General features: G+C 41.6%; 1 protein-coding gene across 6 annotated transcripts in view; it reads right to left on the reverse strand.

Annotated features, from left to right (window-relative positions):
- The window catches only part of plppr1 (phospholipid phosphatase related 1), a 235,645-nt gene that overhangs the window by 42,135 nt on the left and 176,364 nt on the right, over positions 1–17,146 (reverse strand). For 3 of the 6 annotated variants that reach the window (XM_039759728.1, XM_039759722.1, XM_039759725.1), the window contains one exon: positions 11,389–11,438. The exons of 1 other annotated variant lie outside the window; for it this stretch is intronic. In XM_039759728.1, coding sequence (XP_039615662.1) covers positions 11,389–11,438 — 50 coding nt within the window. The remainder of the gene's footprint in view (positions 1–11,388; positions 11,439–17,146) is intronic. 2 more of the 6 variants (XM_039759723.1, XM_039759724.1) reach the window with 1 other exon arrangement.

The raw sequence follows: 17,146 nt of genomic DNA on the forward strand, positions 1-17,146 counted from the left end.
GGTCATCTGAGTTACTGGTAGCCTTTCTGTCAGCTTTAAATCAGTATGGCCATTCTCCTCTGACCTCCCACATCCACAGAACTTCTGCTAACTGGAAGTGCTTTATTTGCTCCATTCTGAGTAAACTCTGCAGACGGTTATGTGTGTGAAAATCCTAGGGGATCAGCAGTTACAGAAACACTCAAACCAGCCTAACTGGCACCCACAATCTCGCCACGATCCAAATCATTTTTTCCCCCATTCTGTAGTTTGATGTGAACACAAACTGAAGTTCCTGACCTGCATCTGCTGGGTTTTATACATTGTGTTGCTGCCACATGATTGGCTGATTCCATAACGGCAGGGATAAGCAGTTGTACTGTGAATTTGCTCAGCAAGGGTGTGTTTCTTACATATTTTTAAATAACTAACACAGCTATTCAATAGCAAAATAACATTTGATTTGGTTTGATCAGTCAATATTAAAATTAGGTGGCATATTTCCCACAATGGAATGGCTATATTGTGACTTATTCTTTAATATTAAATGTTGTTATTGTTGATTGAGGACTGCATTGCTCCCACAATCAGCTCTCTTTATTTGGGGGTCCAGGACCTGTGAGGCAGGTGTGCTAAATCTACACAGCAGTTGTGCCCCTAAGATAACAGCGAAATCTGCTCAATTCTACATTCTTATTAGCTCTATCAACGTCTCTTTGGAAAGCTAGTGCTATTATTACTACTAGTATTGATTTAGCAGGCATCTTTATCTAAGGTGACTTACAAAGCAAGTTATAATACATACACTGCCTGTCACTCACCACCAGGAGCTGACATTAGGAGGGTCTTTCACTATTCCTGGCAGTTCATTTTGAACATATATTTGTTCCTTTTTCCCTGCTTTTGTGGCTTACTGGATTTTCAACATGTTTGCTCCTTTATTTACCTTGCTTTGGATTTCTGTACTGGGACCCTGTTTTCCTGGACTGCCTTTTGTTTTGGGCAACTACATGCTGCCTTTTTGTAGTCTACAGAGATTGATTTTGTTTGAGAACATTCTTGTGGAAATAAGCCTTTTTAATTTTATAAAGATTCTGTGTTGGCCTTATTATCTAGTCGGAGATTGGTGGTATACCACCCTCTAGTGGGCATTTTTGGAATTGTTTTTAGAACTTTATGTACATTGAGTTACCTAGTCCATGACTTCACCATTTACCATTTAGCAGATACGAAAGTGCAAACTGTGGAGAGCCACCTTAAACGTCTTGTTTCAGATGCTATTTTAACGCTGAGCAGATTTCATCAGGTGTGATCGGACTGAGGGGAAAAGGCAGAAAGGGGACTGGACATCTATGTGAAGGAGCCATGATAACAAAAGAAACCACATTAGGATTAGAACTAAAATGTGTGATCCAGACATCAAAATGCTGACTGAATTCGAGCACATTGCTGCCTAGAAAAGTACGTTAAATCATCCATGTTAATGTCTATTAACTCAGAAACAAAAATGACTCACTCTGTTTGCAACACTCTAATGATGAATCATTCTGACCTGAAAATGCTGAGGATTTCAACCCCGGGGACTTTGGAAGGAACAAACGTTTAATAAGCATTTTCTGTTCTATTAAATAGTGCCTTTCAATCTATCTATCTATCTATCTATCTATCTATCTATCTATCTATCTATCTATCTATCTATCTATCTATCTATCTATCTATTATTTAGTGCCTTTCATATCTATCTATCTATCTATCTATCTATCTATCTATCTATCTATCTATTATATAGTGCCTTTCATATCTATCTATCTATCTATCTATCTATCTATCTATCTATCTATCTATCTATCTATCTATCTATCTATCTATCTATCTATCTATCAGTTATATAGTGCCTTTTTTATCTATCTATCTATCTATTATATAGTGCCTTTCTATCTATCTATCTATCTATCTATCTATCTATCTATCTATCTATCTATCAGTTATATAGTGCCTTTCTTATCTATCTATCTATCTATTTCTTATATAGTCCCTTTCCTCTCTCTCTGTCATTACCAATTTATTCTGTACATCTTTATTAAGTATGTGAAAAGCAAAAACACAGTGGAGTGGCTGGCAAATCTGTACTTCTTGGAGACCAAGGGATTATCATTATCATTACTTATAAATCAGAGTGCGGATTGAGTTCTCAGGATGTCGGCCTACTTAAGATTCCAAGGATTCCATAAATGACAGATCGAGCTTTTTGTTAGAGGGTCCCACAGCTATGGAATGCGTGTCTGGCTGCTAATATGCGAGATGCCCCTTCACTCTCAGAGGCTGAAGACTCATGACGTTTGTCCAGCATACCCTGACTAGAGCTGCTGATTAGCTGTGCATACTGCATATCTGTTAGTCATTTGTATATGAATCATAAGTATGAAATATGTTTTATCCATTACTAGCCTTGTTCTATTCTGTTTCTCTTCTCTGTATCTTGATTTGGCATTTGGTGCCACTACTCTACTGCCAGGCTACTCTCCCGCATCTCAGACAAAGGAGCATTGAAATCATTGGATGGAATTATTCTCTCTTATCAGATTGAACAGGCAGCACAGACTTCACTAGAGAAAACCCAGGAGGGTGCTGGCAGCCAGTTAGCCGAGGTCTCCAGGTCTCCAACTTTATTTTTGACTTTCACTTTTAGAATTTTAATCGCATCCGTTGTCAATTGGCCTTAGTTCATTTTTAAATTAATAGACAGATATTGCTGGTTTCCATGTAAGTCTCATCAGTTTCTACCTTGTGCTTTCTCATCTCAATATAAGTAATCAGTAATAACCACAGAAAAGAAGCCATTGCAGTTTACCTTAGAACGCCTAACAAACCCGTGGCCATCTTAAGAGTAAAAGCAGTCGCCAGTGTTCTTCATTCACAGACTTTTCAATCCTCGACGTACCCGACACGCACATCTTCACCTTCCAGAGGCTGTCAAACTTACAGTCACATAACAAATACCACAGCACAAGACACATAAAGAAGGGGTGTATTTTTCAAACATTACACTAAAATAACCAGAAAAAGAGGCAACATACTCCATAATAATTACAAAGTGGTCGAGATACATGTCACAGATCTGAAACACATTGCATTTTTCATCATTAGCACAAGCAAAGAAGTGATGCTACATTCACAATCCATTGAAATAACTTTGTACTTTTTTCTCATACATACTGCGTCTCTCATATACTTTATTAGAAAACATGGCATTATTCCTTGGTTGCAGTCATAGAACTTTATCTAATTTATAAAGCGTGTACCTGGAATTGAGAGAAGGCGCGTACAGAGACGGCCTTTCCTATTATCCAGAGTTCCTGCCTCAGGATTTCAATTCCAAACATTTTCCAGGACAAACTTCAAATGTGAACCATTCAAACACATGAAGAAATGCAAATCTTAACAACAATAAAAAAATGACAAAACAATACCGCAAAAGCCATTGCAACAAAACTGAGGACTGCACACAGAGACTGCCAGAGAAATCAAATGAGGCGAACTACAGCAAGAGCTGACAGATACACTCAAACCACGGTGACGCTTGTGAAGAGACCTGAGACAAAGGCAGACAGCAGAACAACAGACCAGAGCTTCATTTGGGGGGAAAAAATGCTATAAAGCCTTCCTATGCCGGGACGAAGCGGGGCACATTGGCATCTGCACCCAATACTAGGTCTGTGCCAGTCGATGCCCATTTGGAGCCCTGCATGGGGTAATGGAGTGTCGCCTGAGGAAGGAAAACAAATAATTGAAACGATTTTAGCACAAGGCTGTGACGTTAAAGGGGTCTGAGGACTTTCTGAAGGTGCATTGTGTACAACAGGGGTCCTCAATGCCAGTCCTGGAGGGCCGCAGTGGCTGCAGGTTTTTGTTCAAAGCTGGTTACTTAATCAGAAAGCAATTCTTGCCCATAATTTAACTTCATGGCTTGTTAGTGCTTTAACTCTGCTGTGTCAGGTGTGGCACACACGTACGAGTAGGAGGCATTATTAAAGTAATTGTAATAAAACATCCAACCACGGGGTGGCGGAGTGCGCCTGACTGTCTTTCTCAGTTCCCTACATACCTTTCCCGGGAAATCCTGCAAGGTTCCAGCGCCTCAGAAGACATCACTTCCTGTGCCGGTCCCTTTGCTGACGTCACTTCTGGGCCAGACGACATCACTTCCGATTCCGGCCCTTTAGATGACGTCATTTCCTATACGGGCCTTTAAAGCCTCCATCTTTGTCTCTTGTGATCAGTTCTGTTTTGGACTCTGTTCTATGAACATCGTGCTACTTATTTCGACTTTTGCAGGCGGGAAAAACAATATACAGTGGTGTGAAAAACTATTTGCCCCCTTCCTGATTTCTTATTCTTTTGCATGTTTGTCACACAAAATGTTTCTGATCATCAAACACATTTAACCATTAGTCAAATATAACACAAGTAAACACAAAATGCAGTTTTTAAATGATGGGTTTTATTATTTAGGGAGAAAAAAAAATCCAAACCTACATGGCTCTGTGTGAAAAAGTAATAAACCTAATAACTGGTTGGGCCACCCTTAGCAGCAATAACTGCAATCAAGCGTTTGTGATAACTTGCAATGAGTCTTTTACAGCGCTCTGGAGGAATTTTGGCCCACTCATCTTTTCAGAATTGTTGTAATTCAGCTTTATTTGAGGGTTTTCTAGCATGAAGCGCCTTTTTAAGGTCCTGCCATAGCATCTCAATTGGATTCAGGTCAGGACTTTGACTAGGCCACTCCAAAGTCTTCATTTTGTTTTTCTTCAGCCATTCAGAGGTGGATTTGCTGGTGTGTTTTGGGTCATTGTTCTGTTGCAGCACCCAAGATCGCTTCAGCTTGAGTTGACAAACAGATGGCCGGACATTCTCCTTCAGGATTTTTTGGTAGACCGTAGAATTCATGGTTCCATCTATCACAGCAAGCCTTCCAGGTCCTGAAGCAGCAAAACAACCCCAGACCATCACACTACCACCACCATATGTTACTGTTGGTATGATGTTCTTTTTCTGAAATGCTGTGTTCCTTTTACGCCAGATGTAACGGGACATTTGCCTTCCAAAAAGTTCAACTTTTGTCTCATCAGTCCACAAGGTATTTTCCCAAAAGTCTTGGCAATCATTGAGATGTTTCTTAGCAAAATTGAGACGAGCCCTAATGTTCTTTTTGCTTAACAGTGGTTTGCGTCTTGGAAATCTGCCATGCAGGCCGTTTTTGCCCAGTCTCTATCTTATGGTGGAGTCGTGAACACTGACCTTAATTGAGGCAAGTGAGGCCTGCAGTTCTTTAGACGTTGTCCTGGGGTCTTTGTGACCTCTTGGATGAGTCGTCTCTGCGCTCTTGGGGTAATTTTGGTCGGCCGGCCACTCCTGGGAAGGTTCACCACTGTTCCATGTTTATGTCATTTGTGGATAATGGCTCTCACTGTGGTTCGCTGGAGTCCCAAAGCTTTAGAAATGGCTTTATAACCTTTACCAGACTGATAGATCTCAATTACTTCTGTTCTCATTTGTTCCTGAATTTCTTTGGATCTTGGCATGATGTCTAGCTTTTGAGGTGCTTTTGGTCTACTTCTCTGTGTCAGGCAGCTCCTATTTAAGTGATTTCTTGATTGAAACAGGTATGGCAGTAATCAGGCCTGGGGGTGGCTACGGAAATTGAACTCCAGTGTGATACACCACAGTTAGGTGATTTTTAACAAGGGGGCAATTACTTTTTCACACAGGGCCATGTAGGTTTGGATTTTTTTTTCCTAAATAATAAAAACCATCATTTAAAAACTGCATTTTGTGTTTACTTGTGTTATATTTGACTAATGGTTAAATGTGTTTGATGATCAGAAAAATTTAGTGTGACAAACATGCAAAAGAATAAGAAATCAGGAAGGGGGCAAATAGTTTTTCACACCACTGTACGTGTGGCTGCCCCAAACCTTTATGATGTATTGGACTCTTTCTTGTCACACAGGTTATTCTCATATCCAGGGTCGGATTTCCCATAAGGCCAACCTAGGCCGTGGCCGAGGGCGCGGCAGCCAGGGGGACGTATATACAGAAGAAATAACAACCAAATATTGACCATTTTTTCAGTATTATTTTGAAAAGGCCATATAAAATGCTGTTTTTTTAAATTTACATCCATATACTGTATATTAAATAAATGAAGTGGTATGTTGCCCATCTCTACAGCTCATTTCACAGGCAAAAAGCATTTGCTATTTCTCTCTCACACACTCAGCGTAAACCATGTATTAAAGGAAAATTCCAAATTTGGCTTTACAATAGTGATTCCAAGTGATTCACTACACTCATATCACTTGACTTCTACATATCTACTGATAGTAGGTATGTAAAATATGTCGTCACTACTTTTATATACCATTTAGTTTACTCAGGGCCGTAAGCCTGAAAGTCAGACTCGACTTCAATGAAACAACTGGAGCCTTTTCATGGACAAACGTGCGAAGGAAGAAATTCTAGTAGGCATTTAAGACGACTTGAAGAAATCTGATGGAAAGTTTTATTTGTAGGTGTTAAAGTTATGCAATTTCATAAGCAGTGTAGTTTTTAACTCTTTGAGGGCTGCATATTTTTTACAAAAAACGTAGTTTTCTGAAAAGCACACAAAGCAACGCTTTCTCACATAAATCCACCTAAAATATCTGTTGCTGCTAAAATATCTGTGTCTGCTGTTGGCGCATGTTTGGCATCTAAGGAGAGGGGCACTTCGATGGTCAGCAGGAATGCATAGTGGGCCAGCTGACTGGCAGGTGGGTGGCGCTGGTGGTCGCAGTGTGACGCAATATGGGTTGTAACCTCTTGTCATCCCAGGCAAATGCTGCTGTAGGCACACCAGCTACACAAAAGTGTTCAGCACCATGATCAGCTGGGGACCGATCTGCTGATGCTGGCACCTCACTTTCATTTTCAATATCCATCTCCAGTTCACTTGCATCAGACATGGAGTCCGACAAGTCAGAGTCCTATTCAACGAAATGACAAAAAATGTCCATGGAAAAGTTTTGCTTTGCACATTAGCTTTGGTGTCTCACCAGATGTTGATGCCATTTTAGAGGTTGTTTGCTCTTCGCTACTCGTGCACGCATTGGGAATCGAGGTTCAATCAACAAAGCTATGCAACTTTCTTTCTAGTAAAAAGAGTCGAACTAAAATGTAAGGGTGAGTTTTGTTGCAGTTTACAGCTGATTACTGTCCTCTACCCCTGAATTTTGACAAAAGTCAACATCAGCCCTGAAAGAGTTAATTAAAAATATAATGTGGTTCAAAGATTATGAAGATTGTTTTCAGTGCTAATAGGTTTCAAAAATAAACTATTATATTTTAATTATAATTATATAACATTAATTATGTGCTTTCACCTAAGGTGTAGAAATGTGTAAATCCGGCCCTGCACATATCCTAGATTTTCTACCCCTTTTTAAGGATATCATCCAAATGATTTGAAGGCTAAAATGGAGGAGTAGTTCTCAGTCCTTCACTTTTTTCCCTTCACTATCCTTCCAAGTATTTAATTAAACCCAATAGTGAGTGATAAATACACACAATGGTAACAAGCTAAATGTAGACATGCTGGTCTCTTATTGTTATTACTAATTAGGAGCAATAAAAAAAACAAGTATGCAGCTGTTTAAGACTAAAATAAGCAATATGGGTTCATAATCTTAACAGGCGAGACGACTAAAGTGAAGCAGGAGTGTTTCTTAAGCAATAAGGGCTTCTTATTAAGAAATTGGGTTGGAGCAAAAACCTGAAGCCCCTGTGGCCCTCCAGGACACGTGATTGAGGACCCCTGGTGTACAATGTGCTGTCGATGCTAGGTTGATTTTTGGCAAATCAGAGATGGTGCTCTCGAGATGAGCATCGTTTCAATTTACAGAAAGGACTTTTAATTGGCTTAACAATTATACATCATTATGTGTCCTCAAATCTTGGACACAATCGTGGTGCTCTTGCAGGAATTTGTTTGTAACCTTCTCCGGATCAGTGCCTCGGTACAATCCTGCCCTTTGGCCTCATATCTTGGGAACCTCAAGAGAGACGAGTGTCTGGCATTCCAAACCCCGTGCAGTCGATTGAAGTGACCACAGGAGAACTGGAAACAACGCGTAAAAACATCTCGGCGATGGGAAAAACGCTAAAAAGACGTGGCTTGTGTGGTCGTCTCTGTAGCCTCACCAGGATGCCCGCCCTGCAGCCCCTCTTCTGCCTGGCTATGTCTGCCGGGATGTCATGGAAGCAGAGAAACTCAGCTATAACGGTCCGCTCACTGCATAGTCCTATTTTTAGAAGATCGTGCCAGCTGTGGATGTTATTTCGCCAAGCAGAATGTCATTATGACAAACAGCAACACATACACAGAGGGATGAGCAAAGCACCGAAAGGAAGACCATCGAGCCGCTGCGTCTATGCGTGCCGCCATACATTACATTTTATTAGTGTAATACAGTGAGAAGTCAAGCAAAATGAACCCCTTTTATTGGCTAACTAGAAAGATTACAATATGCACCTCATAGGCCCCTAATGACTACATCTCGCCTGAAGAAGGGGCCTGAGTTGCCTTGAAAGCGTTCATATTTAGGGCATATAATTGTGTTATGTTTTCCTTAAATTATGTGTATTTGCTGTTTAAGTTTAGGGTGTATTGTATTGTTTAGGGTGTGGGAACAGATTAATTCACTTTCATTACTTCTAACGGGGAAAACGGATTCAGACTTTGAACGATTCAAAGTGCCTTTCTTTACATGTGCTCAGCTGCTCCTGGATCAGATTGTGCTCATTTGTGAGCAACCCACCCAAACTTTTCAAAGGCCTTGCTGGTCCAGACATACTCCAACTCCTGTCTACTTACCCTTACGGTTATTTGGCCTGATTTTCTTCTTCATAGGTGTGAACCAATATACCTGCACCTAATAATTCAAGTAAATTATCTTAACTGAACTTAAAACGGTGTGCACAAAAAAGAAGCTGAGTGTACAACACCCTAGGAAAAGCACCAATAGATGAGGTACCTGCCATCCTAAATGTTGGGAAAATGTTTCTACCCCTAGAGTCAGCATAATAACAGCCATTAGTTACGGTTTACATTTTATGTCTAGTGGTCTCACAGGGCCAGACGTGATTCTCGAGATGAGACTTCACATCTGGGGACAACTCCCTAAAAAGTCTGTAATGAAAAGAGGCTGAAAAGGCTCCGCCCACAGTGTTTTTTTTCCTAAAAGCCCGCCCTCAGTTTCCTCCAGTCCGTGAACTTTAAACATTCGGGGTTTGCCGTGTCCCATTTCTACTCATGTATTACACTAACGCAGTGAAAGGCAACCTTTTTTCGAGTTGCGGCGCACTAAGTCCAAAAATTTTCTTTCGGGGGACTGCCCATAAATAAAGTCGTGACGACACAATCTATGGACAGTCGCCAATAAAACCAGTTAATTTTACAAGTTTGAAAGACATTTTATTAATAAAGGAATCAAAGGGTAAATCTTAAATTTAATTAATGTGAACGTTGAGATTGTTTTTCAGCACATATGAGATTGATGCGAGGATCAATTTTCGAAAGACAGACACGCATTTCCTCGTCGATCATTTGAAGTCTCTCGCATTTCTTAGACTTCACTTCCGTAAGTGTTCCGTTATCTGTTTTTCCAACATAAAGTATATTTTTTTAAACATTATCTTTTTAACCAACCAAAAGTTCAAAAACACGAGCAATTTTAAATATTTTACAAAAGTTTTTGCGGCGCCGCTAGAAAATTCCATGGCGCACCAGTTGCCCGACAATGCACTAATGCAAAGGGCCTTCTGAAATGAATTACGTTCGAAATACTAGGCACTACTGTATTTGCCTTTTTGCACTACCTAAACTAAAGCATTACCATGAATTGGTCATCGGATACTGACACGGGTCGTGAAACTGGTGCCGGATGAATTTGTCCTGTGAAGCTTCACCATGGTGCAAGCAGCTTTGTGGCGAAAAAGGAAGAATGATTGTGATCAAGTGGAAGGAGAAGAAAGACGCTAGCCCCCTAAGCACCATTCACAAGGTACCAGCTGTCAATGTTCGCGTAAGGGCAATTGTGGATGTCACTAAGCCTGGCATTTTGGTAGCAAGTAATACCACAATAGGGGGGCCGATGTGTCACTGACATTCCACCCTCTCATTTTAGAAGAGAAGTGTGCCAAGAAACACGTTTGTATTGCCTCGATTAGAACATAGGGCACGTTGCATGAAGGACACGTACAAAATCTGCATCAGTACAGTAATGGACACTCAACACACCGTTCCTACTGTAGTGATGTTGAGGTTTTAGTATTGACATGGTTCTATTCTTTTTTTATGTTTTTAGCTCGTTTTCCGACAGTAAACATAACACTCCAGAAACTGAATGAACTCTAGTTAGTCTTCCCTTGCTGATACGTATTTTACGAGAGAAATATAACTGGAGGTTTTCGGTTGTAGTCTGAAAAAAATACTAAAATCTCGTTAGCCTTTCTGTTAGAGAAGTCATGTGTTGGTTACGGGGTCTACAATATAATGTCAGGCATGAATACTTGGCTGATGTAAAGCCTCGAGAGCAGTGTCCGAAAAAAGATGGCGCATTGCCCCTTCCTCTGGTAAGCATTCGGAATGCCAAAGCGGTAACGTGCTTCACGTTTCAGTTGCGTATGTGGACAGGACTTGCAGAAAATCAGCGCACATGAAGGCACAGATGAAGACAACACACGGTTTGACCTCCTTTGTATTCTAAATAGGACCTTTTCGGATTTAACACAGAAAAAATGGTGACATAGAAAAAAAAGACAGCAATGAGCGAAAATTCCTTACCCATCTCTATTGGGGAATGGAAAGGAAAAATAAATTAAACACTTTGCATCTTTGAAATGCCATAAAGTGTTATAAAGAGAAGCATCTCCTACGTGCAGAAGTTCAATTAGACATATTGGGCCACCAGCCTAAAATTGGAAAGATGGAAGGCCTGTGGAGTGCAATCTTATCATTATTGCTAGAGATATTTCATTAGTAAGATAGCAAAATCTACTAAGAAGATGTGCTCATAGGCAGCAAAGGGGGTTGGTTCGTGCCTTTGGGACCCCTGATCCCAAATACGTGAAAGTAGAACAAAACAGAAAGCACAATACAGAAGTAAAGTGAGCCTCCTGTATGTCCACTGGGATGGGATGAAAGGAGGCTCATCGGTGGGATGCCACAGCCTCATACACAGTGGCTTGAGCAGAGAGATCAACGTTGGATGCCACCATGCCTGCCCCCCTCACCCCCACCCCCCAAATAATGTGCAGTTAGGACGAGCCACAGACACATTCAAATAAAGAATCAAGGTCATATTTTACCACCTGTTGTCGTGCCAGTCTGTTGAAGTCGGGTTAGCATCGGGTGCCACCTGTCACATTACATTAAAAGAAGAAAACATATAGAGTGCACCATCACCATTTTGTTAGGCTATGCACAACATCAACAACATAAAATAAGAAAACAGCTAACAATTCAGCAAATGTTGGCAGCTCCTCAGAATAATTACATGTGCTCAGCTGCTCCTGGATCATATTCTGCTTCTTTGCATCCTTTTTGACGCGAGCAAACCTCCCAAACTCCTCTCCACTTACCCTTATGGTTATCTTGGCCCGATTTTCTTCTTTACAGGTGTGAAGCACTATACCTGCGCCTAATAATTCAAGTACATTATCTTAATTATCCACTGCAGATTGAACTTAAAACAGTGTAGACAAAAAAGAAGCAGAGGGTACAACATCCTAGGAAAAACACCAATAAACGTATGGCCTTTTCATAGTACCTGGCTTCCTAAATGTTAAGAAAATCTCTCGTTCTGCCCCTATCCATCCATTATCCAACCTGCTATATCCAAACTACAGGGTCACGGGGGTTTGCTGGAGCCAATCCCAGCCAACACAGGGCACAAGGCAGGAAACAAACCCTGGGCAGGGCGCCAGTCCACCACAGGGCACACACACACAATCCCACACACCAAGCACACACTAGGGCCAATTTAGGATCGCCAATGCACCTAACCTGCATGACTTTGGACTGTGGGAGGAAACCCACGCAGACACGGGGAGAACATGCAAACTCCATGCAGGGAGGACCCGGGAAGCAAAACCCGGGTCTCTTAACTGTGAGGCAGCAGCGCTACCCACTGCGCCACCGTGCCACCCCTCATTCTGCTCCTAGAGTCAGGAAAATAACAGCCATTAGTTATGGTTTACGTCTGGTGGTCTCACAGGGCCAGGCGTGATTCTCGAGATGAGACTTCACATCTGGGGACAACTCGATAAAAAGTCTGTAGTGAAAAAGAGGATGAAAAGGCTCCACCCACAGCGTTTCTTCTTAAAAGCCCGCCCTCAGTTTCCTCCAGTCCGTGAACTTTAAAAAATTCGGGGTTTTGCTGTGTCCCATTTCTACTCATGTATTAGACTAATAACTATGGGGAAAAAACTGAGAGAAACTGAGCAAAAGATCCGACACTGAAAGGAAACGAAAAGTTAAAATCAACAGCTCAGTAACACAAGTTAAGTGAAGCTTAAATGGCGTAACAGCAGCAAATCTGCTGCATTCACATGCTCTCAGACAGACGGTAAATCCACGCTGTCCAGGCGGAAACACCACATCAACGCTCGACGAACTCGTATTTACAATTCGGGTAGCTTTGTTTTCTTCAAATTGTCCGAGTTGTGATGTAGCACTGACCTTTCACCTTAACCAACTGTTTTATTGTAAAACAAATAACCCGGTCAGCCTCCGAAATACCATTCAAAGCGGTACACGTTTAATATGTTCATTTTGGTCTATATTTCAACAAATATGCAGTTTGTCTCCAATTGTATTTTTTTTTTTTTTGAAGACCAAGTAACAGATCAACAGCCACCTTGATTGCACTGAAGTGGGAAGGTGAAACGTCACAATGGAGCTCCAAAAAATGTCTCTGTACACTGTACGAATATGTTCATGTACGGCGTGTTTGTCATTTTCTGTTACACACTGCAATGTGAAATCACTTTAGTTTTTCATTCAAATGTGCAGTGAGATGTGCTGCAGAGCCGAGTTTACAGTTCTGCTGAGGTCGTATCATCATACGTGTGTGGCGGATGGCCGGGACTCCCCCTTATTTTTTTTTTTGTTCTTTATTTCGCCTTATTCTCGTATTAGGAATTCATTAGTTTTCTCATACCCCTTGGGTATGCATATTTTACAGTTCATTTTGTCGCAGACATAGCTGTCATTTTTTCCGAGCTCATATCGATTCCGTCCGTCTCATCGTAACTGAGCGTATCAATAAAGCCGCCATCTTTGAGAACTTCCATCAGTTCTGCTTTGGACTCTGACCTGTGAACATCTCACAGCTATGTACCCATTCGCAGCCAGGGCATACTAAATGGGTGGCTGTCCCAAACCTCTCTCGATGTCGTTGGCTCGTTCTTGTGATGACACATTTACTGTTGTGGTATACTGAGGACTAAAAACGAAATCTCCTGTTGTTCTTCTTTACCCATTCGTGTAATAGCGGCTCTTTTCACCTCCTGGGGGTGGGGCTGCACCCTTTTACTTTGAATGCATATTTTACAGTTCATTTGGTCGCGGACATAGCTGTCATTTTTTCCGAGCTCACATCGACTGCGGCCGTCTTGTCGTAATTGAGAGCGTGAGACACCACATAGAGCTGGCAGCAAAGCATTGGTTGCTTCTACCACAAGCCCAGTTTTGACTTTCAATGCCAAAGTATAATCAGATTTTACAGAGGAGGTTTTCTCCTGCCATTTTTTTTAAATAAATGTAATATGTCCCACGCACACACAACACACATTTAGATGGTGTGGCCGATGGCCGGGATGCCCTGACCATGCGAGGACCGGGTGAGAGAGTATAATGGTCCAGGGAACAGCCATAGTATTCCAAATACCATAAATGCTTTAGCGTTGTTACTCTCACTGCACCTTCTTCTTCTTCTTCTTCTTTCAGCTCCTCCCGTTAGGAGTTGCCACAGCGGATCATCTTTTTCCATATTCCTCTCACTGCACCACTCGGAGTATTTATATCACTGTATCTGAGTGTGAATCACAGCAGCAGCTGATCGGAAAGAGAATTATCGTATACAGCTTTAAGGACACGCTGTCTCAGCCACGGCAAAACGTTTCAAAGCCTTTCCTGTACGGACCTCGCGGTTCAGAAACAGTTTCATCCCAAGAACTTTAAACGCACTCAATCAAGTGCTCCTTGTAGAACTGTTAGGACTTATAAGTACAATCACCGCACTGTAAACTTGCACTATAGTTATAATATCTCACAACCTGAGTCACTTTATAAAGCGTGTATTTACATATGATGACGATATCATTTTTAAGGTGAAATGCAGCAAAATATGTTTATTATATTATACACATAAAACTTTAACTTCATTTAAATAATCTATATTCTTCACTGGGAGTGTCGTGAAGGATAGAATAATTTAACATGTACTACGAAGATATTTCAATGTTCTTTAAACGTTTTGAAGAATCGGCGCTAAGCTTACAGATGGCTTAACTTCTATTACAGAGCTGATTGTGTGGCGATCGGTTACTTGGGGAAAGAAAAGCAAGGACTCTTGGGGCGGCTACGCCAATATATATTGAATATAAAACAGAAAGAGAAAATAACGACACAGCTAAAAACGCAGCGACAAATTTCGGCAAAAGTTAAATGCTTGTGTCATGAGCACGAGGCGGCTATGCAGTGTCTGCAAAGGACGTGGCCATCCACCGTGCATAAGCTACCTTACTGTCATTGGTGGGCGAAGGAGCCACCGATTCTTCCTCTGCCCAGTGCCACCACAAGCCTAGAGCCGCCCCTGATTGTACTGCTGCAATAAATTATTTCATCGAAGTGAAACACATGTTTAATAACGTGCTTTAACTCCTATCATCATGAAAATGACATCACGTATACATCTCAGTATTTTAGTTATTCAGGAGAGCTGTAATATCACAAATGTAATGGACTCTGTGTCCAGTTGGAGGAAGAGAGCCGGTTTAAGAAGCAAGTAGTGATTCACACACACAGAGCACATAGAAGATCAAATACAAAACAAAGCATTTAACGTGCTACTTTAATTACGATGTGATTTGAGAAACTGGTTAATTAAACGATTTTAAGATGAAGTTTATGATGTTCTACTTTAATGAAAAAATAAACTACGCGATTAAAGTGGAAATGTCGAGATTGAAGTTGACATTTCGTGCTTTTCCCCACTGTGTGCCTTTTTTTCTCTGTACCCTAATAAGCTTTCATATGACACTCAGACAGTGGGCTACAACTCGGCTTTTCACGGCGACTTTGATTTCTGACTTCTTTTTTATTTCCGGCACTGTGCGATTTTGTGGATGTGAGCTTTCAAGTTTCTCCAACACGCTATGTCACTCGATCAACTTCCTTTTGTTGATTATATCCACGGTTTATTTGAACAAATTGTATGTTTTTCATTTGCTTCCACTTGGTATTCGATGAAATTCTTATATTTCCCCCGTGCTTTTCCCATTGTCTTTTCACAGAAGGCTGAGCTTAAGGGCGATTTATATTGATTTGCATATTCAAAGAGGCGTAATTCTGGGAGGAGTTGGGGCGGGACATAAAGCGCGTGCACGAGCGTTAGTTTTCACGCTGATCGGGATTTATGTAGCGGAAGAACGTGGAAGTTGGAGTACGCACAGATTCCTGCATCTGGATTTTTCTGTGCGTAAGCACATTTCGGCTTTTGTGCTTATGCCATGTTATAGTGCGAGTTCTACGCACGGCGTTACACATGAGGCCCCAGGTCACTTGTAGAAATTCTCAGGTGATTCTGCACTTATTGGGTCTACTGATAAGAGGGGTGAGACAGAGGAGAGGAGTCAGGGGAGAAGAAAGAAATTTCTGCCACTCAGCATGAGAAAAACCAAGGAACTGCTTTTTGTATTTTGCCACACCAAAGAGCTTCTGTGTCCAGTCACCATTCAAGGTGTGGATGTAGAGGTGGTGCTTTGCTACAATTACTTGGGGGTCCTCATCAAGGAGAAGTTGGACTGGTCGTGAAACACATTGGAACTGTACACCAATCAGCCACAACATTAAAACTACTGGCCTAACATGGCACAGGTCCCTCTTGTGCCACCAAAATAGTGCTGACCTGTTAAGGCATTGACTCCACGAACCTTCTGAAGATGTCCGTGGTATCTGGTACCACGATGTTAGAAAATTTCTCCAGTGCCTTCAATACTATCCATTTCAAGGGGTAACCTCAGAGATGTGCAGGTGGGTAAGCTGGTGGTGTCCTGGAGGATGGACTATCATGTCGGGCAGAACTCGGTGTGTGAGACTCGAGGACTGTGTGGGCAACACTGGAGCACCACATGAACAGGCCTGTCTGCTCTTCTCATCACTCTGCACATCTCAGACGAGAAATACAACAGAATACATAATTCTGTACTCATGGGGCGTATTGATAAGGGGAATGAGACAGAGGAGGAGTCAGGGGGAGAAACTGTGTTTCTTGGTGCAAAGAGAAGTTGTCTGCATCTTGACATCAGCTCACAAATGCTCTTTTGGCTGAACGCGCACAGATTCCAGCAGACATACTCCAAAATCCTGAGGCTGTTACAGTGGAGCAACTCCATATTAATGTTGATGATGTTGGAAAGAGATGTCCAACAAGCTTACATAGGTGTGATGATCAGACCTCCAAAAACTTTTGACCATACTGTATATGCCAACAGAAGTTACATTTCGGCCAGGGCTTCCTTCCTCCCCGGCTTCTTTTCTGTATTTTTGTTCACTTTTGAGTCATTGTTTTCAGTTAATGTTACGTTCATTTATTTTGGGCTTTGTTCTCTATGCCTCTGCTGTGTTCCATGTGTTTTGTGGGTGGCCCCCTAAGTGACTGGGTCATCTGCCAATCTCCGCCACGAACTGCCCCTCCACTAGATATATCCAGAGGATCCCCCACAAACCCTTTGAATGCCCTTAGGAGCAGTGACTTCTTGTGCTTTTCGTAAACTCAATAGATTTTGTGATTTTTTTGGATTATTTTGACCCTTTGCTCCATGTATTGACTTTGCCATTGAA

The sequence above is a fragment of the Polypterus senegalus genome, chromosome 7 (assembly GCF_016835505.1).
Source record: "Polypterus senegalus isolate Bchr_013 chromosome 7, ASM1683550v1, whole genome shotgun sequence".
Lineage (NCBI taxonomy): Eukaryota > Metazoa > Chordata > Cladistia > Polypteriformes > Polypteridae > Polypterus > Polypterus senegalus.